Source organism: Podarcis melisellensis (genome assembly GCF_964234715.1).
Source record: "Podarcis melisellensis genome assembly, chromosome: 1".
NCBI classification, from domain to species: domain Eukaryota; kingdom Metazoa; phylum Chordata; class Lepidosauria; order Squamata; family Lacertidae; genus Podarcis; species Podarcis melisellensis.
In genome coordinates, this window is record NC_138528.1 from 132,456,712 (window position 1) to 132,484,154 (window position 27,443).

General features: G+C 41.2%; 1 protein-coding gene across 3 annotated transcripts in view; it reads right to left on the bottom strand.

The window, feature by feature from the left end:
- Nucleotides 1-27,443, bottom strand: part of SPAG16 (sperm associated antigen 16) — a 399,910-nt gene that overhangs the window by 110,324 nt on the left and 262,143 nt on the right. For all 3 annotated transcript variants that reach the window (XM_081924719.1, XM_081924718.1, XM_081924720.1), the window contains one exon: nt 12,966-13,031. In XM_081924719.1, the coding sequence (XP_081780845.1) occupies nt 12,966-13,031 (66 nt within the window). The remainder of the gene's footprint in view (nt 1-12,965; nt 13,032-27,443) is intronic.

A 27,443-nucleotide genomic window follows, 5' to 3' on the forward strand; every position in this document is an offset into this window, starting at 1 on the left:
TCAGTGTGGCTTAACCACGGCCTTGGCTAGTGGAAAAACTGATCACCTCACATTTATGCTCTTGTTGTTTCCCTGGTTGCTTCAGCTGCAGATCCTGCAGTCCACAAAGGAATGAAACAAAAGCTGCTGCTTCCTTTCAAAAACACAGCCTTGACAGCAGTCACACAAGTTTTCCCTTTCATGTGTGCAAGGCAACAACCACCCTGATTGATAGGCATCTCTGTAATGAGGACATAATAGTGTGGCTGTTTATAAAATGCATGGCGCCCTTGCTGAGCCCCCTCCCCTCATAAATTTAGGTGCAGAGCAATTACTGCTCACTCATGCTACTAGGTGAATCTTATTAGCTTCAGACAAGATAAATGAGGGCTTTGGGTATCTCTTGGCAGTGGCATGAAGAACTGAGGAAGCTGACCAGAAAGGACCAGCAGCTCATCACTCCAGCACCTGGACAAATGTGCAAGCCCTATTCCACTATTATTGGCATGACGGGGCACTGCCAGTACAAAGAGGCTGCAGGGTTGGGGCTTTAGCATACTGTATAGTTGGATATCTTCTTCTGCCTTCTCACATGTTCAGCACAGGGTTCCTGGCTTTAAATCAAGTGCAGAATCGACATAAGGAGAGTAGGGTTACCACTGCAGACATTTGCCCTGAACACATGGGAAGCTGGAAGGAGGCCGGCAACAACAGCATGTGCATCCCCACAAGACCTCTGGACTCAGGCAGTGACTGAATAATCTTGCAGAACAAGCAACAAATGAGCTAAGTTGAAGTGCTGAAATGCATGGATTTCTGTTTGTGAAATGCAATGTTTTTACCCTCTCCACCCTGTGTGCCCCTGAAGTCTGTTCTAGAGGTTTTCCCCAAGCCTCTGGAACAGTTTGGGGAGGAGAGGGCAGGGAAGTCCTGTTGTGCAAGTGGAGATTCTTGTTAATAAAATACTGCCCATAATTATTAGTGATTTTATCAAAACTTGTATGCCTGGGTTCAGAAACAGAGTCTCGTGACTTTGATATGTTCACCTCAAATATGAAACATGCACCACAAACTCCTGGTCAGGGTTTGATCTCATCCAGCAAATTATCTTATCAAGTTTGCAGGTCCGATTTTTATTCAGAGAACCCCACATTATATATATATTCTTACTGAAAACATGAATGAAAATAAGGATCTTACCCTTCCCTTGAAATGTTTCTAGCACTTGAAATTGTCAAACAATGGTAGATTATTCTCTTCTTGCTTGTTTAAAATCACTCCACATGATCCCTCCTTGCTGTGTGAAACAGAGGAAATATTTCTGCCTTTTACCAAATCAAGGACTAAGACGTTTCTTGTGGTGTTTGAAAAGAAGAGGACATGCTAGGCTTGCAAAAGTTCTTTGCATAAATTTACATACAGAGCTCAAGATCACTGCACACCCTGCAGAGTTATTGCTATACAGAGTTGACACTGCACTTTATACAGCAGTTTTCTTTGCTACACTTTTTTTCCCAAGGAGCTTAGTCTAATCAATTTATTTTTCTTTTTATCTATCAAAGCAGTGCCTCTCAATTGCAAAGAGTTGTGCAGTCAGATGAGGAGAGGAATGATAATTGCCAAAGCTTTCTTAAGATGGTTGTGAATTGGATGCTATCTTTACACCAAAGCCCTGATAGTGGCATTCATAAAGGACTCATGGGTGATGACATCTCAGATGGTACTCCATAAGCATCCCAAGCATAAAAGCACCTTCAAGTGTGCTCCTAACCAACATCAGTAGGTGTGAATTCACAAATGCTTTTTGGACTTATTTCCCACTCCATGGTGCTAATCCTTCTCCTCCATAGGAAGTTTCAGATGATGCCACATGTGCTGAATGCCCTTCTGCCATCTGTGCATTTGGCTGGCATGTACAGGGGCTCTGTGTGTCTACTCATGTATTTTTTCCACACAAGGGTAGGAGATCTTTGTCCAGTCAGAGTCCCACTTTGCATGGAGATCTGTACAAGTACATCTACTTGAACATAGAAACCTTGAATATTCAGGCAGCCAGGGGTGCAGTTACTGGGCATGTTAGCAAAAGGCAGGACTAACTGATACAGCCCATACATGCTTTCTTTCAATGTGCTGAAGGGCAAATTGAACCCTTCTCATGAGTGATAAGGTAATGGGTGGGATGCTTCTAGTAATCCTTTGAAACCCAATATTTAATATCTGTTTTCTTCAAATATCTGCTACTTAGCTCATTTTATAAACTGACTAGCTGAAAACTTCACAAAGATTCTAGATTTGCTACTAAATCCTGTAATTATTTGAAGTTCACCCCAGATTTCTCTTCCGGGTAGCTGTCTTCTACCAGCAGATTTATTTTGAATTAGATTTCAAATAATCCAGAGTCTGTGTCGGAAGGAAATTTATATAGGCTTAACAAGAGACTTCCAATGACTCCACTCCCATCCCACTGTGCTTTACTGCATTTAATAAAAGTATGGCCTGATAGAGACAGCCCAGTTAATATGAAACACATTCAAAGTGAATTTGAACTTCAGATTGATTCCAAATTGAGCAGGTACCTTGTACTTATTCACTGAGTATGCTTTAAGACAGGCAACCAGTCCACTGTATCTCTAGACTCTTCTCAATGACCCACCAGGATGCAAGAGATAATTGTGGGTGGTTTTATTTATGCTGTGAAGAATTCCAGCTTCATAAAGTACTAGGATGAGCCAGGGTGGAACTAGGGCTCCTAGAACACACAACCACCCCCAGAGTATCCAAAGCTTCCAAGAAACCTGTACACCCCTCTCTGCATAACATGTGTTGTCCCTGGAACCTCTTCTCTGGCTTCCTCAAAGAGGATCCAGTGCATACACCACCCAACAGCCTACTCTAGAGGGTTGCTGTGAAGATAAAATAAAGAGGGAGAGTACCATGACTGCAACCTTCAGCCCCTTAGAGGAAAAGGCAGGATATAAGCAAACCATCACGCAAGCCTTTGAGAGGCAGAGATGCAAGAGGGCATCAGAGGAGGAAGGAAAGAGGGACAGAGGCCAGTGTTGCCCATGGCACCCCTCACCATCATTCAAGCACCCCAGGGTGCCAGGGCACACTGGTTGAAAACCACTGATATAATCAATGTCTTGATCCTGAATAAAATTTATTTAAGCAGTCCCTAGGAAGGGCTCTTTTTAATACACATTTTATTGCTTAACGCAACACCCATATTCATAATTTTGTTCTGTTACACTTTCATACGTGAATATTTTAAATTTTTCATTTTCAAAGCACCTTCTGTACTAGTCTTAGTCTTGTGTTAAATAACAAGGCTAATATCTGTATTTCATTATAACCTTACTTTGTAATTACACTCTGCAAGTAATAGCATCAATCATCTAAGGAAGACCCTATTAGCCTTTCTGCATCTACAATTGTACATATTTAAAATTATTAAGTAACCTTTGCAAATGACTGACTTTGAGTTTATGCAAAGCGCTGAATACTCTGAATACATAAATAAGAACCTCTGGTGCCTTTTCAGTTTTATATTCTATTCTATTCTCTGCTTCTGTCTGTCAACTGCAGGCAGGCTGCCCCTTCTTTATTTTTGCCATCCGTAGGAACATTTAAAAGATCTGATTCTTGAATCGTTAGGCTCAGTAATGAATAAGAACTGACATCAAATATCAATACTATTGGCCTAGCTAAATGGTAACTGACATCAAGCTGGACTACTGAAGAGGTAAACAAAATTGAAATTTTGTTTTGGTATAAGAACTGTCTGACATTATTTGTCCTTTGGTAAATCAATGGAAAACTGACCTGAAGTGTTTGCATTTCAGCTGGGGATTCCCCCTCCCCCATTTTTGGTTTGGGCGGTGGGGAAAAACAAAGAAAGGAGATTGGGTTTCCACAGACCGTGAGGTGTTAAGATAATTGCAAATACAAAATGTTTGAATATTAATTGGCAAAGTATTAAAAATATAAAGAAAATTCAGCCTATTTAAAGCCCCTTGCACATCACCAATTTGGAGCTTAATCTGATGCACAGACTGCAGAATGTCTAAACCACTGAAATCAATGGGCTCAGGCATGCTAGATCTGCAAGAGGTGCTTTAAGACTCGGCTCTGGAGCCTAAGGCCAGTTTAAATATGAATGTAAACAACAGGAAATAGCAAAAATAATATCATGCATTATGATTGATTATTCTGTTATATATTTTTAAAATTCAATCTTAAAAAGAAAATGGTTGCAAATCTCTCGTATACTCATAGGCAAACACACTGCTCCTTGCATATCATTATGTTGGTCTTATTTGCAAACCCTCCAAGTATCCCCATTTTCCAGGGACAGTCCTGGATTTACAGGTATGTATTTTTGTTTTATAGATTCTCTTTGTTTTGTTTCAAAACTCTTATTTCTTTGCTGTGTGTCTCTGTTGCTGTATGAGAGATTTGCAATCATTCTTTTTAATGCTACTTTTTATAACAACAATAACATAGCTACTGGATTCAGTTGGAGTTAGTTTACTTGAACGACTGTCTGACCCCATATGTGCCTACTCATCTGCTTCAATCTGTGGACCTGGCACTTTTTACAAGTGCCACAAAGCCTTCACGCCATACTTGCAACTGACCCTTCAGTGGGCACCTACTGTCTGGAGCTCTCAGTCCATTAATATTAGGCAGATTCCTTTGTTGCATTGTTTTCAACATCACTAAAAAGAATTTTGTTAAGACAAGCCTATCCAGACATGTGCTTTTACTGTGCAATTTGTTTTGAAACTACTGGTTTTAGCTGCATTTTGATAAAAAAATTATGTCTACTTATTTTTAACATTTGATTTTACTGGCATTTTTTCTTATGCACCGGTATATTTTATAAGCAGCTTAGAGATTGTTATATAAATCTTGTTCAATGATAAATAAATGAATAAATATCATTTTAGCTATCCCTTATTAAATATTGCATACAATTAAAATGGCCTTGGTTATCTTGGATGTGATAAACTTAAAGGGCAAAGAACTGCAAACAAAGGACCCATAATGTGCATGTATGCTGTAGATCACCTAACAAATATAGCTCTCCAAAGAAATTCAACAACCATTGGGTGCCGGGGTATTAAATGGGGTGCTCCCTTCATTAAATGAGAACTCCCCTCTCTTTTTCTAGAAATAAAAAAGAGCATGTACAAAGACAGATCTCATTATTGCTAGCTCAAGTCACATTTAGATTTTTTCTTCCTTTATCTAGCCCAGGCATAGGCAAACTCGGCCCTCCAGATGTTTTGGGACTACAACTCCCATCACCCCTAGCTAACAGGACCAGTGGTCAGGGATGATGGGAACTGTAGTCTCAAAACATCTTGAGGGCCGAGTTTGCCTTTGCCTAAACTAGCCAGTCGATATTCTACTAGTCACAGACTACACTTTCTCCAAATTACTGGGATAATATGTGACTGGCTAAGAGGGGACAGAAGCTGGATATGGATGTGGATTCAGGAGAGGCAAATTAATGAGATTAGGTGACATCTGGATTTGGAAGGCTGCCCATTTGAACTTTAGTGACAGGTATTTAAGGAGCTTTTGTGGAATACAGTGGAAAGGATCGGTCCTGGTTTGGGTGGGTTGTGAAGCTGAGCCTATCAATGAAGGCCTCCGCCTGGGTCTTTCATGACATGTAAAGTCAACTGGCAGGGGAAAATGGCCTACTGGGGTTTAATTAGATGAATAAAAAGTTTCATCCTATTGTCTTCTCTAGTCCACAGAATCTGGAGAGATGCCATGTTGTCTTTGAGAATGTCTTTGGAAATTTGCTGAAGGCACAGTATTGCATTTTTATCTGGATATCCCTACTTACTAAAAGTTTGAGCACCATGTTAACAAGGACCTTTGCAATCTGCTATTCTGGTCAGCTTCAGAGCTATTCATTCAGAACTTTTTGAAGAGTGTGTGCCTGCACTGCACTGATCTCTCTAGGGAAATAAGCAAGGCTGTATTTTTCCTTATGTCTTACTGCTCCAGGTTTTTTTTTCCCATTTCCTCCAAACAACTAAAGGACTTAGATTTCACCAAGCAATAGCCATCTTGAATACTTTAAACTGCCCAAGCTCAGGTCTCCTAAAGTCATATGAATAAAACATAGGAATAATATAATTTAACTACAAAAGCAAAGTTATCTTCTTACCATATTTCCATAATTAAAAACGGCTGTACAGATTCTGAAACTCTCCAAATTAATTTTCACCTTCATGAATGTTGAGTTAACGTTCTCAATGTTACAGTCCTACCATTCCAGAATTTTGACTGGAGCTAATTTTAACTTCAGAGAGAGCAAATAATACATCCAATTTGGATATCCAATTTTAACAGATTGTGGGTTGTTAACTGACATGGTTTTGTAATTTTTTTACTCCTAAAAGGTTCTTGTTGCAAAAAGATTGACCCTTTCATAATTTGACATATTTATCTCCCAATTAATTGCCATTCATCCATTCATCCATTCATTCAGATATACATACATACCCTAGCCCATCTCCTTAAAAACGCTTGCCTACTCCCTTCCAACTTCCTTCCTCATCACATCCAGAAATGATCCTTGCTGCTTGGCAGGTCTGAAGCACCCCCTTAAACTCCCATACATTTTTACTCAGTCTTCCTCTTAATTCTGCTTTTGCTGAAAGTATAAACTCATAAATCCAAAAATTCCATGTAAAGTTAAAGGTAAAGGTACCCCTGACCATTAGGTCCAGTTGCGGACGACTATGGGGTTGCGACGCTCATCTCGTTCTATAGGCTGAGGGAGCCAGCGTTTGTCCACAGACAACTTCCGGGTCATGTGGCCAGCATGACTAAGCCACTTCTGGCAAAGCCAGAGCAGCACACGGAAATGCCGTTTACCTTCCCGCCAGAATGGTGCCTATTTATCTACTTGCACTTGACATGTTTTCGAACTGCTAGGTTGGCAGGAGCAGGGACTGAGCAACGGGAGCTCACCCCGTGGCGGGGATTCGAACCGCCGACCTTATGATTGGCAAGCCCAAGGCTCAGTGGTTGCATCTTCAAAACAAAAAAAATTCCTTCCAGTAGCACCTTAAAGACCAACTAAGTCAGTTCTTGGTATGAGCTTTCGTGTGCATGCACACTTCTTCAGATACTTCTTATCTGAAGAAGTGTGCATGCACACGAAAGCTCATACCAAGAACTGACTTAGTTGGTCTTTAAGGTGCTACTGGAAGGAATTTTTTTTGTTTTGACTATGGCAGACCAACACGGCTACCTATCTGTAACTGGTTGCATCTTGTAACTTGAAATATGGTTTTGGTAAATAAGCAAACATAATAAGCAGAAGCCCTATGGCCAGCTTGTATATTTGACAAACTAAGAAGTTAATGTTACAGACACCTATTCATGTATGTTTTTTTATGATACGTCCACACAGCATGCTTTCCAAACATGTATCAAACTTCTCAAATTCTATACTATCCGTTCATTATTAGTAAAGGCTGTGTTGGTAACTTAGTTAAATGTTTAACTTTTGCAAGAAGATATTCAGCCTTGAAGCTGAATTCTTGCTTGAGCTACTTCTTGCTTGAGAACAATAGATAAGCTCTAAGAAATGTCTATGTGACTACATCATAACCAGAACGGAACCATTCCATTTGTGTGCAGTACCCACAGAACTCTGAATGTCAACGTGATGGGTGCAGTCATAGGTATATCAGTGTATTTAAATCAGAATTGTCAAACTGTGTTATTATTGCTATTATGGTTTTTGTTGTAGTGTCTTTTGCGGTTATTGTTTGTATCGAAAAAATGATTAAATATTTTTTTTTTAAAAAAAGTGATGGGTTCAAGTCTAGTATTCTCCCTGATATACTAGTTTTCTATGTTCTTTTAAATAGAAGAAATTTTATGTAAATGCCATTTGCAATCTAATGTGGTATAGCCCCTACATCTTGGATTTCGTAGATCTAAATTGTGTTGTACTAAAGAATCTGGAAGTTTAGAGGTTCATAATTCTTCATGATGTAAAAGCTTTGATGTCTGATTAGATATCAGATTCCCGATACAGCTTTTGTTTTAACTGCTCCAAAACTGATTGCATTTAACCTTTTGACAGAATGCATCCCCATAGAAACTGTCCCAGACTCGGCTTCTGGTTCCAGTCTGCCTTAATGGATGCCGCTCCCATGATAGCAGAGATCGTTAGTAAAGATAAACAAGGATTATTTGAGGGTAATTGTCCTTGCAAGCTCCCCGCAGGGGCCAGGGGAGTGAGTGTCACTCACAGACCATCTCGGTACCTGGCTCTCGCTCTGACATGGAATCAGGGAGGCAGGGAGGCACTGAGTGCAAAAGCAGTTCACCTATCGGTAACCCCCCTATGCAGCCATTAAGAAGCAGAGGTACTTCTGTTTATTAGAGTGAAATTAGGACTAATATGCAGACGTGTGCTGGAACAGATGGGTCAAGATCATAAACTTCTAAATTGAACCTGCTACAAAGCCGTAATGTTTCGAACTGGAAAGAAGTGGCACCTGGCTTGAGAGCAGTACATGTGAAAAGGATCTAGGAGTCTTGGTTGAGCACAAACTTGACATGAGCCAACAGTGTGACGCAGCAGCTAAAAAAGCCAATGCAATTCTGGGCTGCATCAATAGGAGTATAGCATCTAGATCAAGGGAAGTAATAGTGCCACTGTATTCTGCTCTGGTCAGACGTCACCTGGAGTACTGTGTCCAGTTCTGGGCACCACAGTTCAAGAAGGACACTGACAAACTGGAACGTGTCCAGAGGAGGGCAACCAAAATGGTCAAATGAGCCTTATGAGGAACGGCTAAGGGAGCTGGGCATGTTTAGCCTGGAGAAGAGGAGGTGAAGGGGTGATATGATAGCCATGTTCAAATATATAAAAGGATGTCACATAGAGGAGGGAGAAAGGTTGTTTTCTGCTGCTCCAGAGAAGCGGACATGGAGCAATGGATCCAAACTACAAGAAAGAAGATTCCACCTAAACATTAGGAAGAACTTCCTGACAGTAAGAGCTGTTCGACAGTGGAATTTGCTGCCAAGGAGTGTGGTGGAGTCTCCTTCTTTGGAGGTCTTTAAGCAGAGGCTTGACAACCATATGTCAGGAGTGCTCTGATGGTGTTTCCTGCTTGGCAGGGGGTTGGACTCGATGGCCCTTGTGGTCTCTTCCAACTCTATGATTCTATTATAAGACTTTCTTCGATGCAAAATATGGTATGTGAGGGGGTGGGAGCATTTACCCTTTCTTTATATATACCATGTTTGCTACATAATTTATTATGGCAACCCCCCACCCCATGCTAACAAATTGATAAAAGGCAAGAGAAGATAAAAGAGAACAGGGCTATATTTATGAATTACTAAGAAAAATAGAACTGTGTGAGAAAATTGAGATGGATTTAAAGCATTGAAATTTCACTGTATTGCTGACGCCTTCATTATATTTTTAGGCACCAGGTGAAAATGTTCCTCTTCAACCAGGCCTTTGGCTGATTAATATTTTACAGCCTTTTAAATGTGTCTGTTTTACTTATTTACTTGTTTTTATCCAGTATTTTATTCTGTGGTCTGAGTTCTTATGATGAAGGGCAGTATGTATGTATGTATGTATGTATGTATGTATGTATAAATCTCACTGTGTAAAAACTGCATTCCAAACTTATCGGACCCTAGAAGATAGTTAGTCAGAGAGTTTTGCTAGGATGTTTTAACACTGGAGTGCTAAGCTGGGAAGAAAGGTATAGGAATGGAATGTCAATAGCCCCTCACTGTAGGCCTGGTTGTATGGCAGAATCTACGCAATCCTTTTTGTTAGGGAGTAGGAATTAAGAGAAGTCGTGCTACTTCTTTCAAACTACATTTTGTTTTGCCTTATAAATCACATTTATACATCTGAACTCCATATAAGGGTATAAATAATATGCAGGAAAAGAGGGTCAAAGGATGGATAGAACCCACAGGGAGCTTTTCCCACATATAAATCTGTGGAAATGAAGCAGGTTTTTAATTCTTTTAAATAACTATTTCAGACTAGATTATTTTATATTAGAATGAAAGGATACTATATAGAGTGTATATTGTATATTGTAAGACAACAAGAGTAAAGAGTCATAGGAATGGGACTCAAGTGATGCTTGCCTAGCTGTTTCTTTATGTCCATTATGTTTAAAAGGGTAGAGAGTGATATTTTTTAATTTTCTATTCTGTCAGACTTTAATGGAGTCCAAAGTGCTCCTCATCAGTTGTGCCTGATGCAAAGCCTATAACTCTCTCCTGCTCTTTTATTCAGATCTGGAAACCACAATTCCTGCTTTGGCAGCCCAAATCATGACTACTCTTCACACCCTCTATTGCAGCTGTAGAGAACCTTTGGCTTTCCAGATGTTGCTGAATTACAACTCTCATCAGCCCTGGAACACATGGCCAGTCGTCAGGGATGATGGGAATTGCAGTTCAAGCAATATCGGGAGGGTCAAAAAAATTCTATATCTGCTTTACTGGGTCTCCCATACACTATTATTTGGACATTACCGCCACTAGACAGACTCTAGGGCTGCCATACCTCCAAGTTTTCCCAGACATATATGGGATTCGTCCTCTGGAAATGGCATCTGGGGGGAATTTTCAGAAAGAAATAAAAAAGTCCAGGAAAATCCAGATGCATGGCAACCCATATCCGGTTTTTCACTTTTTGAAATATAGCAACCCTAGCTAACTCCTCTGAAGCTTGCGGCAAGTGGGCTTCAGTGGAGAGGATTTTCCTGTGTCACTCTCAAAAACATAAGATCAGCTGTAAAATAAAATACATGCAATGAGGCAATTGCATGTGCTGCTATGCTGAAACCACTAACTAAAAAATAAATATATCAAAGATGAACACGTCGCAATTTATTTGGCCATTCTGCCTCCTCATGAGTAAGCACATGCATTTGAAAAACAGTCTTGCATCTAAATTCGAAGCATATTTACTCAGAAGTAAGTCAAACATATTTCAAGGGAATGGACTTCAGTGAAAGTATATACAGCACTGCAGCTTTTAGAATGAAAAAAAAATCAACTTGAATAATTTTATGTCTGTGCACCTACAGTTCAGCTGCCTGCCTTCCATGTATCTGCGATTAATTTATATAACTGTAATTACAGCTTCTAAAATTGCACCCCTCACTCTGTTTAATCAACCCTCTACTGGCAGTTTCCATCTTTTCTAATTAAGTTACTGAGGATGTCAAGCCATGATTCCAACACAGCGTTTAATGCCAGATGCAATATTCTTTATCAAAATAATATGCTAATCTGCAAAATCATCAGCATACAAAAGCTTGCTTCATTTAATCATGTTAGGTCATGAAGGATACTCTGCAGGGGGAAAGTTGGTATCTTACTTGAGAATGTCTTAATGGGCTCCTTCAACAGGAAGGGTGGGATGTACATCATATAATAAACAATAAGCAACAATAATTGTGCAGGGGTCTGTGGGAAGAGGCACATCAAGCCTTCTAGGTTTCGTTGACTCCACAGAGAAATGAGGAACCTTGCTGAGAAGACAACACATGTTTATTGGCTTCCTCCAGCTATGCCACTGGAGAGTTGGCGGTATTATTTGCTTCTGAATTCAGCAATTCTGTTGCCACCTGAGCACCAGGGAGTTAATTTATATACATAAAAAAATCAGGAGACAAGAGGTAAGAAGCTTGACTGCTGCAGTAGAATTGCAATTGCCCCTTCCTCCCTGTTAAACAGGGGTAGCCAACCTAAGTCCCGGGGGCTGGATCCGCACATTCGCCTTCTCTATCCAGCCCACAGACGGTCCAGGAATTAGCGTGTTTTTACATGAGTAGAATGTGTCCTTTTATTTAAAATGCATCTCTGGGTTATTGGTGGGGCATAGGAATTCATTCATTATTATTTTTTCAAAATATAGTCTGCTGCACCACATGGTCTGAGAGACGGTGGACCGGTCCACAACTGAAAAAGGTTGCTGACCCATGCTGTTAAATATGTCACCCTCCCCTTCTGTTTTGCTCTGGATTTGGGGGTGAAATACCTTAAGAAATCTGACCCCAAGAAAAATTAACAGAGAACACAGTAAGGGGGTAGGTGCCCCCAGACCACCTGTCATTTACACACTGGGTTTAAAGAATGTAATATTAAAGTATCTGTTTTAGTGCTGAGCCAAAGGGGGATGCTATCTCACGAAAAGGTTCATTAGAACTGGCCCTTCTCTCTCTCTCTCTCTCTCTCTCTCTCTCTCTCTCTCTCTCTCTCTCTCTCAATCTCTGCAGGGGGGATATTAATGCAGAAGCAGTAGGTCTGCAAAACTATCCATTTCTGATAGTAGTCTGCAATTAACCAGGTCCGATTCTAAGGGGCTTTCTTTATCCCTAGTGACACTGACATATAGCTAAATCTGAGTTGCTACACAGTGTAGTGAAATCATCCCTTCTGGAGTGTGACCTCTGTTTCGGATGACTTTGGGAGGAATGAAACAAATGGTCCGAGGAAAAGAGTAGGAAAACAGTAGGGATACAAATACCTGTGAATAGCTATGAAAAAGACAGGCTCAACACTCTTTCCTGGGAGGGGAATACCCACCCACTCCCTAAAATCATGAATACTGACCTGAAAACCGGGTGACGTGGAGATCAGGTGGCCAGAGGCAAAACATGGCAGGGCTCATATGCCTAAAATACTTGTGTAGACAAGAAAATTTCAGCAGGTGTAGTTCTTGTAATGGAAGCCAATTCTGCTGAAATTCCATCTCCTACACAATTATTACACATGGAGGAGCCCTGCCTTCTTCTGCATTGGGTCATGCAATGTGGAGAACATATAGCATAGCATTCCTTTATTCCCATAGAATCTTAGAGGCTGTGCCCATGACATATTCAGCTGTAGTGTCATTCATAGAAATATTCTACTCTAGGCTACCATTTACTTTAGGGTTTAGAGCTTACCTTCATGTTGAATGTGGCATGGTTGCAGGAATGCATGTGACCACAGAAGGTCTGAGCACACAGCCCCTTTAAAAAGAAAACACACAAAAATTCAGAACAGCAAATCAGACAATCACATGTGCTGTATAACGTCTTTATGAACTTGCTGAGTTTGATTTTGTGCTGTTCCAGCTAGATGAATGGATATTTGAGCAAACTGATACTATGTTATCCTTGTGTCTAATAACAACCAACTCTTCCCCTTTCCAGTTTCCAGAGACAACATTAGCACTAAGGACTTGGGTCAGATTCCTGGTTTGGGGGGGGGGGAGTTCAGGTATTAAAAGGTGGTAGTAGCTGGGTTCCTACATCATCTCCTCAGGAAAGTCACCTTCTACTGCAGAGGATATCATCTTGAAGCAGTGCCGGATTTATGTATAAGCTAAACAAGCTATAGCTTAGGCACTCCCTCCCTTGGGGGCCCCCAAAAAATTAAAGGAAAAAAAATTGGATGTACATTTCCAGAATATAAGATAAAAAACAAATAAAATAAAATAAAACCTAGATACAACAAAAGTGTTTTGTGTTGTGTAGGCTCCTATGATGTAAGTAATGGGCCCCGCCTGCTCCCTAAAATATCACTGGTTTGCTCATTTCTATATATAGGGTGCCTACATTCTGCATGGACTGGTTGCATGGCAACATGTGCAAATGGTCCATAAATAACCATATAGCATATATTCAACACAAAAAACAGCGGCAATTTGTTGTTGACAAAAGAGAGCTGGACATATAAAGGGCCCCATTACCTTCAGTAGCCTAGGGCCTCATCAAACCTAAATCCGGCCCTGTCTTGAAGGGCTTGGTGTTGTTGGGCTTGCTTACAAAGCAAAACCCTGACTGACGTTTACCAGGCAGGGCTAGTCTGAGAGCTGAAGAGGAAGTATTTCTCTTTGATGAAGCTATTCCTTATAACCAAACTGTCCCAAACCAAAATCACTAGAGAAGAGAAATTTTGTCTTTTTCACTACCACCTCAAACATCTTCAAACAGCCTACAGTGAGAGCCAGTGTGGTGTAGTGGTTAAGAGCGGTAGTCTTGTAATCTGGGGAACCGGGTTCGAGTCTCCGCTCCTCCACATGCAGCTGCTGGGTGACCGTGGGCCAGTCCCACTTCTCTGAAGTCTCTCAGCCCCACTCACCTCACAGAGTGTTTGTTGTGGTGGAGAAAGGGAAAGGAGAATGTTAGCCGCTTTGAGACTCCTTAAAGGGAGTGAAAGGCGGGATATCAAATCCAAACTCTTCTTCTTCTCTTCTTCTACAGTGAGCATTCAGCACAATTTTTCTACCACTCGTATTCTAATTACCTACCCAGTTGCTCTAACTAGAAAGAGAAGGGAAAGGGCACCTAGACATCATTGTACTGGCATTGAACAAACTTTCTGTTGGACAGGTGGAGTGAACAACCATGTCTTTGAAGGTTTATCTATTATCCCATGGAGGTTCTATGAAGCTGCATCTGCATTCTAACAATATCTGGATATTCCTGCCATGCCCAAGAAGAGACATTGAATGTTTTGAACACTTTTCTGCAAATATGGGTATGCATTTTTTCTGAACAGCAGATTTTTCTAAATTGCTATTTGCAGATTAGTTTGGATCCTAAGCATACTGCACATTGTTCCTCATTACAGATAGTCAATGGCAACTGTTCAAGTAACTTGCATACTGTGTACAACCAAAGCCATATATTTACTTTAAAAAACAGGAAATAATTTGGTTGGAACAATGATGAATAATATACATGTAATTAAGAGAAGCTAAAGTGAACTATATATATCTTTAAGGGGAAAATAACCATTATTTTATGAGGAGTACATTGCTATAAATCTAGCATTAGCTACTTGATAGGAATAATCATGTAATTTATGGAGTAAAGCTAATCTTGTTAATTGAAGTGAAGGGGATAGCCAAGGTACTGGTAGAGATGAGTATACAGCTCATTTATCTTCCTGCTGTTAACTCTTAACTCCCATCATTTCTCCAACCTATACTGCTGCTTGGTTTTGCTCCTTAGGAAATAGACACAAAGTATGTGAAGGGAACTGCAAAAACTCTATATATGATCTTAGCAACTCTAACGGCTAAAGTCAAACTTATCTAGATGTTTTATATTATATAAAATCTCCCATTCCAGTATAATGTACAGTACTTAATTTAGTTTGCTCGAAGTCAAGATGGCAATGGCTACTGAAGTTCTGGTTTTCTTAGTTGATCTTGTGAAAAACCTCAGCCTTGTAATAGTGTAATGCTATTTATTTGTTTATTGGTTATTTATTTATTGTGTGAATCACCCATAAAACATCCTGAACCAATTTAACAATAAAAACTTATATAAATGGAATTTCAGTCCAATGCAGATAAAATGTGGGGTAAAACTCTCCACTTATAGGGCTTCTTGGAAGAGGAACATCTTCATCAGGCACGGAAAAGACAGTAAAGATGGCACCTTTCTGATATGTAATGAGTGGGAGTTCCAAAGGGTACATGCAATCACACCAAAGGTTCAATTGCTACATTGTAACAAATGGACTTCTTCATGAGATGGTACCTGCAATAGGCCCTCTCCTACAGAACACAGCGATGAACTGCAAATTTAATGGGTGAGATGATCTTTTAGGTATCCTGATCCCAAGCTGTATAAGGTTTGTACACTAGAACCAGCACCATAAGCTTAGCCCATAAGCTAATTGGCAGCCAGTCTTTGAGCAGTGGCATAATGCAATAGCAATATTCTGCCCCAGCAAGTAGGTGAGCCACTGCATTTTGCACCAGCTGCAGTGGTGCACAGAGCCATACTCAGAGGTAGCCCCACATAGAGCGCATTGTAGTAGTCTCAGCAGATGGCTGAAAGTGGTCAGGTCATCCTGGCCCAGAAATGGCTCTAGCTGTTTCACCAGCCAAAGATGGCAGAAGATAGGCATGCCAGGTTACACCCAACATTGTGGGTGTCCGGCAAGCATGCGTGATGTCACTGTCAGGTGTGGGCTGGCAGCTGGCTTGATAACAGCACACAAGACTTAATTAACTGGTAGATTTATTGCAAGCAGCAATTAGTCTCTGACCGCTCTATTGGAGCATCCATTCATCACAGTCAAGTTGACCCTTCTGAAGAGTGCTTCCGGTTTCTGCAAAACATCCTGAACTTCCGACTCTTACATTTTGGGGCTTGTTTTCTTTCTAGGACTTTCCCTGTTCAACTAGTTTGGGGACTAATGGTGTAAGTTGCCTCCTCTTGCTGTGAGAAACTGCACACCTTTGTGCCAGGTATGACTGTGCTTCTTGCGAGAGCAGGCTGCTCTCCAGCCCGCTCTGCCGAAGCAGATAAGCTGCATTCCTGCCAGCTCCTGAAAGAGGAGGGGTTGATAGCCCCCCTGTTTCAACTGCCTGAGAAATATGCACGCCTTTCTGCTCTCTCTGTGTCTGCCTGCTTTCTGTTTCAGGCAGCTTTGGGCTGGCATGTTCACGACAGTCACACACCACCACAGCAGGAGGGCCTGACGGAGTGTCCGGCTGCAGCACGTGACACATTGGGTCACCCAGCTGGGCACCCACAGTGAAAATTTGTGGGTGCCTCGGCATCCTCCCCCCCCCCCATGGCATCTATGGCAGAAGGCACACCTAGCCACTGAAGTCACATCAGTCTGTAGAAACAGAGATGCAGAGCACTGCCAAGTTAAGAACCTGCTCCTTCAGCAAAGCACAGCCCCATCCAAAGCAGGCAAATGACCAGTTATCTGAACTCAGGAACTTCTCACTCATGGTGTCTCCCCCTTGCCAAGATTCAGACTCAGTTTTTGGCCCTCATGTAGCCCACCACTGTGTCCAAGCACTTCTATAGGGCTTGCATGGCTTTTCCTGATTCAGAAATTACAGAGAAATAGATCTTGGTAATGTCAGCATATTGATGACACCTTATCCCAGATCTCCCAATGACCACTCCTAATGTGTTCATGTAGATGTTAAATAGCATTGGGAACAGCATAGTAGGCAGTGGCCCCCTGCAGCACAAGTGCAATGCTATTTTCTGAAATCAATCCTGGAGAAACAGTGCCTTCAATACCCATCTCACTGCATTGGTTAGAGACCATGGTCAATAGAATCAAAACCCACCGAGAGTTTAAATAAGAATAATAGGATCACAATAACATTCTTCTCTCAATAATGGTCATCCATGAGGTGGGGCAGTTGATTGGGACAGCTGCTGCCATGCCCCTGGCCTCCTGTCAGCTGTGTTGCTGTGCTTACTATGATAACAGGATGCCGGAATAGATGAGCCATTAGCCTGATCCAGCAGCCTCTTCTGTTCCTGCAGCTGTCACACCACAAATCTTTTGATCACCTACCACAGAAAGGGAGTATTTGTCATTGGGTGGCAGTTGTCCACAAGTAAGTTGGATCATAGGGACCCAGGTGGCACTGTGGGTTAAACCACTGAGCCTAGGGCTTGCCGATCAGAAGGTTGGCGGTTTGAATCCCCGTGACTGGGTGAGCTCTCGTTGCTCGGTCCCTGCTCCTGCCAACCTAGCAGTTCGAAAGCACGTTAAGTGCAAGTAGATAAATAGGTACTACTCTGGCGGGAAGGTAAATGGTGTTTCCGTGCGCTGCTCTGGTTTCACCAAAAGCGGCTTAGTCATGCTGACCACATGACCAAGAAGCTGTCTTTGGACAAATGCCAGCTCCCTCGGCCAGTAAAGTGAGATGAGAGCCGCAATCCCAGAGTCATCCGCAGCTTGACCTAACGGTCAGGGGTCCCTTTACCTTTAAGTTGGATCATTGCTTCTTTCAAGACTGCCAGGACCACTCTCTTACACAAAGATGCACCTGTCATGTACCCTCAACATGCTCTGTGAAGCGAACGGTCAAAGGAGCATATGTTCAGGTACATTGTTGCAAGTGCCTTGTCCGTGTCATCAGGCCATATCAACTAAAACTGATGCCATAATATCCTGCTGTGCTGGAGACTATTATGGAAATTGCAAAAAATGTGGCTCCAGTAAAATTGCTATGGAAGGGAGCAAATCTATTCTGAAAGGGCCTTGCAAACAGGTCGCAGTGGGCTTTGAAGGCCCAGAACTCAAGGGCTTCAAAGGGGTTTATCTGCTCTGTCCAATAGAAAACCGCCAAGAGCATTTCCTGAAGGTGCACCATCTGAATTGACTTTAAAGAAGTCTAGTTCTACCTCTTACTATTGTAATTACACCTACTATTCAATTAGACAGTTGATTTAACAACTATCCTCATCAAAAAAAATATGATGAAATAGTAGGGTTAAAAGAACCTCCTTTCCATTATATAGATTCTATCATTTTTTTAGTGTTCCTGACTAATCAAGTTTATAAATTTAACTTGGGCAACATTAGACCTTGCCAAGGAATATTCTCAAAGCTAATTTGCAAAAGCAACGTTTTGCATTAGATGTAGATTTACATATGAAAAGAAAGAAATTTATAATAACTCCTAGCTATTGATAGGGCTACTAAACTATGCAAACCTTACAATTCAATTCTCTTAAGGGTGCCGTCCGTATCTTTTCAGCTACAAGCTTGAATTAAATCTGGAGACGTAAGTTAGGTCACACTATTTCCATCATACTTCTAAGTGCATCAACATTTTATCATCGATAATGAACCTTTTGGAACCATAAAAAAAAACTAGTATACTTTGGACTGATATTTTTGGCTTGTTGCTTTTTTATCCAAATATCCTAGAAACTATTAGATATAAAGGTAACCCAAAATTCTGGAAATAGGTCCTTAGAGTTCCATGGATCTAGATAAATGCCTGGCTTCACACATTAACTTGGATGGCTTTGAAGGAAGGGGGACTAGACAGATTCATGGAAGGCAATGTATTTGTGGATATTAGGCCATGATTGTTAGCTGGAATCTTCATGCCCAGAAGCAGAGTCCCACTGTGTGCCAGCTGGAGGGGAGCAACAGAAAAGGGCAACTAAAAGGATTAAGGGGATGGTGAAACTCCCCTATGAAGAAAGGTTACAGCATTTGGGACTATAGTGGAACCTCGGATTATGGCGGGGATCTGTTCCGGAGGCCCCGCCGCAACCTGAAAATGACGCACATCGAAGCACCGCCTTTGCACATGCAAAGACAGTGAAAAAGTGAAAGACAGTTCTGGTGTTAAATACCACCCCATCTCCAATTGGAGTGAGATTCCAGGGGCTCCAGGGTATGTGTCTTCTTCAAAAGCACAGACTGTAGTGTCTCTATGATATATGGTTTTATTTATACATATATACAACCTGCACCTAGATGGAGGGATTGCAGGTCAGTCACATCCTATGAGGGTCTGGCTTCCCCCTTAAGAGCAGCTTTGGATTAAAAGGGCAGCAAAAAGCCATCCTCTGTGTCTCTTAGTTCCAGCTGGTCATCCCCAGCTCACTTGGAGTTCTGCCCCTCCTCGTCCTCCTCGCTGCTCACCAACTCCAAAGACCTCCCCGTAGACATGTGTCATTCAAAGTTGAAACCCTAAACCTGGCCTTTGCCTTTGCCCACTGGCACCCAGCAAAGAAGGGGCCCCTTGCCTGGCAGCCTTGCCCTCTGATGGGCCTTGTCCTTGATGGGCCATCACTGGCTTTTGTTCCCTGCTAATGGGTTAAACCACAGAGCTGGGCTTGCCGGTCAGAAGGTCGGTGATTCAAATCCCCGTGACGGGGTGAGCTCCCATTGCTCAGTCCCTGCTCCTGCCAACCTAGCAGTTCGAAAACACGTCCAAGTGCAAGTAGATAAATAGGTACCGCTCTGGCAGGAAGGTAAACAGCATTTCTGTGTGCTGCTCTGGCTCGCCAGAAGCGGCTTAGTCATGCTGGCCACATGACCCGGAAGCTGTATGCCAGCTCCCTCGGTCAATAAAGTGAGATGAGCGCCGCAACCCCAGAGTTGTCTGCGACTGGACCTAATGGTCAGGGGTCCCTTTACCCTTTACCTTTAATGGCCCATCTAACTTGCTAGCATAACTAAATCCAGGGCATTTCCCTGTTTGGCAAAGATTAATCAAACCTTCATTAATTCTAACTTTTGCTAAATCCAGGAATTATGAGGAGGATCTGGCACCCAGGAATGTATGGCAGTGGTTTTCAACCAGTGGGTCGTGGCACCCTAGGGTGCCTTGAATGGTAGTCAGGGGTGCTGCGGGCAAGACTGGCCTCTGTCCCTTTTTCCTTGCCGCCCTCCTCTGATGCCCTCTCCTGTCTCTTCCTCCCAAAGCCTTGCACAGCTGTTTATTGCAGCAGCCCTGGCTATAAACTCAACAGGCGAATGGTGGCTCTCGAAGGCACCTCTCTTTGGAGCAAGGGAAACCAAGAGAAGCAGCAGCAGCAGTTGTCTGGAGGACTCCCAAGGAGAGGAGAGGGGAGAGGAGAGGAGGCTGAGGGAACACTCCTCAAGGGAGAAAAGGGTGAGGGGCTGCCAGCTCTGCAGGCAAGGGGTGACATAACTGGGCTCCTGAGCCCCACAGAGTTGCCACAGAAAGAATATAGTTGGTCAAGGGAGTTGTGGACTCAAAAAATGTTGAAAACCTCTGATGTAGGGGAATTTGGGGGAATAACATGAGGATGTGGCTTTTTTGCAGTTCAGTTGCTTATGTGTAAATGAGCAAAGGAAAGCAACCAAATAGCTTAAATTCTACAGCCTACCTAATAGATTAGCACAGATGAGCTTCATATCCACAAAGAGGCAATATTCTTTAAAAAATGTTTCCTTGTTTAAACTTTGTGTGAAGGTGAGAAAGGTGAGAAGGTGAGAAAGGTGAGGGGTATGTCTGTCTGTCAGGGCCACCAGTAAAACCTGAGCTTGAGCAGCTGACACTCTCTCAAAAAAAAACAAGAGCAGGGAGAAAGGAATGGAATGCTCTGCCACTCCTTCCCTGCTAGACAGAACAATTAAGGAGGTTTTCCTGACCAGATACATGTCAGATGCTTTGTATGTGAGGCGGAGTTCCCTGTGTAATGGAGAGCTAAGCCATCTGGATAGTAAAACAATGGCATTTGATAGAAAAAAGCTTTCTGAGCTAATATTTTCTTCACAGTTCAGTTCCAAAGGAACAAGGAAGTGGGAAGTTTAGGGGTGGGGGCTGTGTAGGTGCGGGAAAGATGGCGGGTGATTCTGAAGTTGGACTGGCTCAGAAAACCAGATGTCATTTTTTTTCTCTCTCTCTAAAAAAACAACCAGTTTGGCTTATTAGCCAGGAGAATCACTAATCTCTAGCCATAAAACAAAAATAATAATTAACTGCAAATCATCTATAGGAATTGTATGCAAGTCTTAGTTTCTGAAAGTAGAACCTTTCAGATCTAATCGAATTAAAACCAGAAGATCCCAGTAAAAATTAAATAACCATTATTTTGGAACTAATAGCTAGGAAACAAAAGTGATTATATATGCACCTGAGGGTAGATACTGGTAGAAGTATTAAATTAGGTGAGAAAATATTATTAGAAGGTATGTAGCATGTTGCTGCATATTTAACAGAGGACAGGTCTTCTGTGGGTAACTATATTATTTGTTAACATTTGGTCAGCCTAAGTCATGGTCCACATTGCATTTTCACAGCTGAAGCAATAAGGTTTTCATTATTATTTTCCACTGTAATCAAAGTATCACTGTAAATTAACATGCACCTCTAAACTACTCTGGTTGGATAAATACAAAAGACTGCTTCTTTGTAAATATTTAAGGGAAATTTTGAATATCTATCCCCAGAAAACCCCCAGAGCAGCTCCACAAAGAATTTTCTCTCTCTTCTTACACCATTGGGGTAGCAGTGGGGAACAGGTTTCTAACCTTTCCTTTTCTCTGGCCCTGTCATTTCCTATTTGGAGATGAATTTTGAATATATGGAGGAACACTCAGTAATGTGAGTCTCCATCTGCAATCTGAAATGCTACAGCCCAGACGGAGATTGACTGCCCCTAAGAACTAGGCCTAAATTGCATATGAGGTCTTCTATATGAAGGTCACAAAAGGGAAACTAAATTTGCTCTGCAGCTTTAGTTGCAGCTAGCCTGTTGAAAGTGATTGTTTCTTTAATGTAAGGGAATTGCACTAGTCTTGCAAGATTTAGTCTTAATAAATGTAAATAATTTTAAAAATTGCCAGCTTGTATCCAGCCTGCTAGTATTTTATTCTATGGACCACCCTGAGATCTTATGATGTAGGGTGGTATATAAATAATAATAATAATAATAACAACAACAACAACAACAACCCAGCCCATTTTCATTGACTGTTTTGCAGTTTAGTTTTGTATCTCTCAGACTAACCAGACTAACCCTTGGTCTTTCTGCTTGCCTTTTTAAACTACAGGGAATGCATTAGCTCTCCTCCAGTCTTCACAAACTATTCCAGCTCTCAATGGGTTCTCCGCTATATAATGTTTTGGCCTTTGAACTCTCATTGAACACAGCATGAACAGAGTTATTACTCTGCGTATGCCACCAAACGAGAAAGATCCCAACTGTTCTTTCCTTCATTAGGAATTGGGGTGGGGGATAAACCATGTTCGTAGGCCAACATACTGAAAGTACGTGAAAGTAATTTAAGTGAGCCTTTAAGGCTCTCATTTAAAGCCTCAAAAACAACAATTTATAAGAGAAATGCTGACAAGCCACATCTGTGGTATTATAATATAACCTGATAGCGAGATAAATGTTTCATGAATTAGGAAGTTGAAAAAGCTTCTCGGTTCAGCTTTGTTCTCCAGATTAAAGTGAAATATGTTGTCATCTTCTATCAACACTTGCATTTCAAATACTGCAGCTTCTAAAATTCTTTAAAAAGATGGTACTTGACCAGACAGAAGGACTGTTTCCTCTACTTAGTACTGCAAGACTAGTCAAATTCTAACCAAGACAGAAAGTTTAACAATAACAAAAACTGGGATAAGAAACTGAGCAGTCAAGAAAAGCTTAGTACATTGAGCAACCCTATCCCCCTAACATGGTGAAGGCTAACATTCCTCCACCTGCTGTTCATCTATATATATCTTATTTTTCCATAGCAGCAAATTATTCCTAGGCCTCCTCATCCCAAATCCTAAAGAAAACATGCCATGGAAGTTGCAACATTATACACACTTATTGCACATCCCCAAAGCCTTTTGCAAAGTCCTACTGAACCTCATTTGCTTCTGAGTAAACATATAGAGGATTGCACTGGAAAGCACATAGGAGTTGATTGTATGTAGTGGCCAGTAATTCTCCAGCTCTCTCCAGCATTCTCTGCCAGCCTCTTGGGGGCAGTGAACTGAGGGGCTCCATAATTCTTAATAGTCAGACTTACATGTGGATATTTTTTGATGTGTTGAAGAGAGTAATACATAGCCAGGATTTTACTCATAGGCGTAAAGTTAAGTCCATGGTTTAACCTGCAGTTAAATGGTGAACACAATGGCAGAGCACATTAATGTTTTACTTCCATATGCATATTATCAGTGGTTTGGAAACTGCATATCAGACTGTTAGATCAAATCCATACAACTGTGATCTAGCAAATGTATTAACATTAATAATAAAAACCAAATTAAGAGTTATTTTTTAAAAATAAAACTTTAATTATGAATGTCAAATTTGCTAGAACTCCACTGTGTGTCTGTGACATTTTGTATGCCTACCCACTGTTTCAAGCTGAACTAATGGACCAGAGCACGGTAGAATGTTCTTATGTTAAAATATCCTTGTATATAAATAACTAGCATATCAGGGAGGCACTAGGATAGGAACATGTTTGCTGGGTTTTGTTTTGAAAGCTGTTTTCTGTTGAGGAGCATTCAGTAATGTGAACCCCCACACTCTAAAGTGTCACAGCTCAGACAACGGGCTGACCTCTTCCACCACAGCTAAGCCCAAACTGCTTGCCTTCATATACATCTGTTTCTTGACATTCTTATTTCCATTTCCTAATAACTTTATAATTTCAAATATTATTTCTGTGTAAAATATTACACAACATTTTGGGTGGCTGACAATTCAGAGATTGACAGGAAAATACAAAAAGCACTATTCATTGTGAGAAAAATAGTCTCATTGATACAGGTTAAGGAACAGAGGGCTCCTTAACAATAGCTAAAGCCCTTATTAGATCATATAAATAACCAAGCCAGCCTGCAAAAGATTGATCATAGCTTTTAAAACATTTGCAAAATCTGTGTTTAATTAAAATTATTTTAATATGCAAATGAATCCTAATCACTCTCATTTTTTAATGTTAGTCCGCCTGCGGGGGTCCTAAACAGCTCTAAATAGCTTCAGCTGTGAATATGTTTAATAGAATCACATTTGTTACTGCAGAGGAAACATTTCAGCTATGCGTGTACTAAAGCTCTCAAAACTACTTTTGTGTCTACAATTTAGCCATGAAGGTCAAAAAAGTGTGCAGTGAAGCATAAATCTAGATCTAGGCGCCCCTTCGTACATTTTTATACAGGGTAATAATTAAAACACTTTTCAATGCAAGCAAAACCTCTGGGGGCTTCTTTTGAGGAACAATCTGCCCTTGGTGATTGTAAATACTGGTCTATAATATAGAAAACCGACAATAAGAAACTGATCGTTTCTCTCAAACATTCCATCTTTGCAGATATAAGAATATTAGCTGAAAGTTTTAGAAACAGAGGCACCATATCTGAAACAAAGTGCAAGTATCCACTTTTCTTTTCTCTTAAGCAGAATAGGCCTAGTAGACTAACGGAAATGAGATAAGAATGGACTTCCAGGTCAACCACCCACATGGCAAGCCATTTCGTTTGACAATCCAAGAACAGGTTGTGACAGCAACACACCCTCAAACCCGCTGATGGTATTGGGGGTGTGGAGAAGATCCACAAGCTCACTGGAAGCCTCTCCTTGCCACAGATGGTTTCTGGTTTTGAAAAGGTTTTGCTTGAAGGAAGAGAAAAAATGATTTCAAAAATGTGTAAACTGTTACTAGAGTGGGAAATGATCGATTAACTGGTTAAATCGGCAATGATACAATCTAGGACATAATATAGAAATGGATGCACGGGAGAAGTTGTGGAAAACTGACATGAAATTTACTGCCTGTTGTCCTTTAAAATAAAATTATATGAAAATGATGTATTGATGGTATCTAACACCTAACAAATTGGCTAAAATGTATAAGAAGGTTAGAAATAATTAATGGAATTGCAAACAGGTCGATGGAACTTTGTTTCATATGGGGTGGTCCTGTAAGAAAGTGAGAGCATTCTGGGAAATGATATATGATGAGATGAAAAATATGTATAAACTGCTTATACAAAAAACCCCACAAAAATCAGAAGCCTTCCTCTTAGGGATTATTGGGAAAGAAGTTCCAGAAAAAGAGTGGCTTATGTTATGTAACGACAGTGGCTAGGATTCTTTATATAAGTTCCGAAGAAGAATGGATAAGGAAGGTGATAGACTGTGCTGAACTGGCAAAATGAGAGAATCTAATGATGATTGCTTTGTGGAACAACGGAAACCCTTTTCAGACTATTTAATGCAGGTGGCACTGTGGGTTAAACCACAGAGCCTAGGACAAGCTGATCAGAAGGTCAGCAGTTCAAATCCCCGCGACGGGGTGAGCTCCCAGTGCTTGGTCCCAGCTCCTGCCAACCTAGCAGTTCGAAAGTACGTTGAAGTGCAAGTAGATAAATAGGTACCGCACCAGCGGGAAGGTAAATGGTGTTTCCGTGTGTTGCTCTGGTTCGCCAGAAGCGGCTTAGTCATGCTGGCCACATGACCCAGAAGCTGTACGCCAGCTCCCTCGGCCAGCAAAGCGAGATGAGTGCCGCAACCCCAGAGTCGGTCACAGCTGGACCTAATGGTCAGGGGTCCCTTTACCTTTTTAATGATGATTGCTTTGTGTGGGAAGAGCAGGGAGCACACAAGACCAGGTCACTTGTTTAGCATTATATGTGAAAGTGGCCAGTGGATGATCCTTGCACCTTCACAGACATAATATACAAGTCTTGCCTCTAAGAGCCACAGGTTAAAGAAATAGGCAAGGAGAATACCAAAGCCAAACATCCCACAAGAATGCGCTTGAGTCCTCTCTTCTGCCACACTATAAATAATACTCTCATTAAAATTTTGCCTTGGATGAAAGGCAAGTCCATTAGTCTGGCAGCTAATTTTTACTGGCTCCTGAGATGTATGCATATTAAAAATGCAGCTTTTGTAATTGCCAGACATCAACTACCTAGTCAACGTTCCTCTTGGAGTTTTTAATTATTTACTTCATTTGCATATGCATTCCAATTTATGATCACTGTTTAGTTATCAAGGGATCTTTTTGGTAATTTCTCTTTTGAATTCTATTTATCCCTTTGGCATCCTTGGCAAATGTTCTGAGACCGCTTTACCCCAGCACTAAATAACACCAGGCAATATGTGCTCCTAACCCTTATAGCACATTTCATCATAGATACTATTCCCCTCTATTAAATGTGTGCTATAACCATGGCTAGTTCAGCATTAAATACATTCTGAAAAAACTTCCTTCAAATTCATATTTCCTTCTACCCTCAAAACGCCATTTCCACATACATAACTGTGTTGGCACACTCCTCCCATTTTCTTCAGCTTTACTTTCTATTGGTGGGACAGAAGTATAGAGCTCTGACTTAATTTCATGTAAATAAAAACTGAGGGCAGCTGGGATGGTCCCGCTCCAGCAACCAACTGCAGAAATGTTAGAGAGGGGAAGTAAAACATTTTTTTTTATAAGATTTGTTAAGTTGTGGGTGAACCTATCAGACGACACAGCGATTTTTCAAACAGCTCTTGTTTATTCACAGGCCAGAACTGAACTGAACTGAAGGGTTCAGCCAAACTGCTTATATAGAGCTCCACTAGAACGCAACAGTAACTGTTTTCTGTAACTATCCAATCACTGAACGTCACTTCCAATCCCTTATTTGCATATGTGGACCTGAACTATCTACAGTATCCCCCTGCTGGCCCAGGGTGAGAACTTCAGTACATAACGAGATTAGCAACATTTGCAGGCGGGGGTAGATGAGAAGGGCTTCAGCTATATTTGCAAGGATTGAGCTTTGCCAAAGGAACGACCTTATTATATCAGAGTTGCTAGATCTGACTCAGACATCTCTTTCTGTTGAAGCATCCATTGTACACATTATAACCTGTCAGTAACAAAGCCTCAATAGCATCTTCACATAGGTAACCCTACCTCCAGAATATACAGTAAGAATTTTCCTGTTAAATGTTTAAATTGCATTTGAACCTCTCTCAAGGAAATGCAAAAGTACTTGCAATTCTGAATGCATATTCTAAAAGCACATTCTAGCTAATCCCAGAGAGAAAGCCAGTGTTAGACTCACATAGTCAAAACAAGAAATGGCCTTGCAGCATCTTAAAGACTAACATGTTTATTGTGGCATAAGCTTTTATGGACTTGAGTCTACTTCATAAGACACA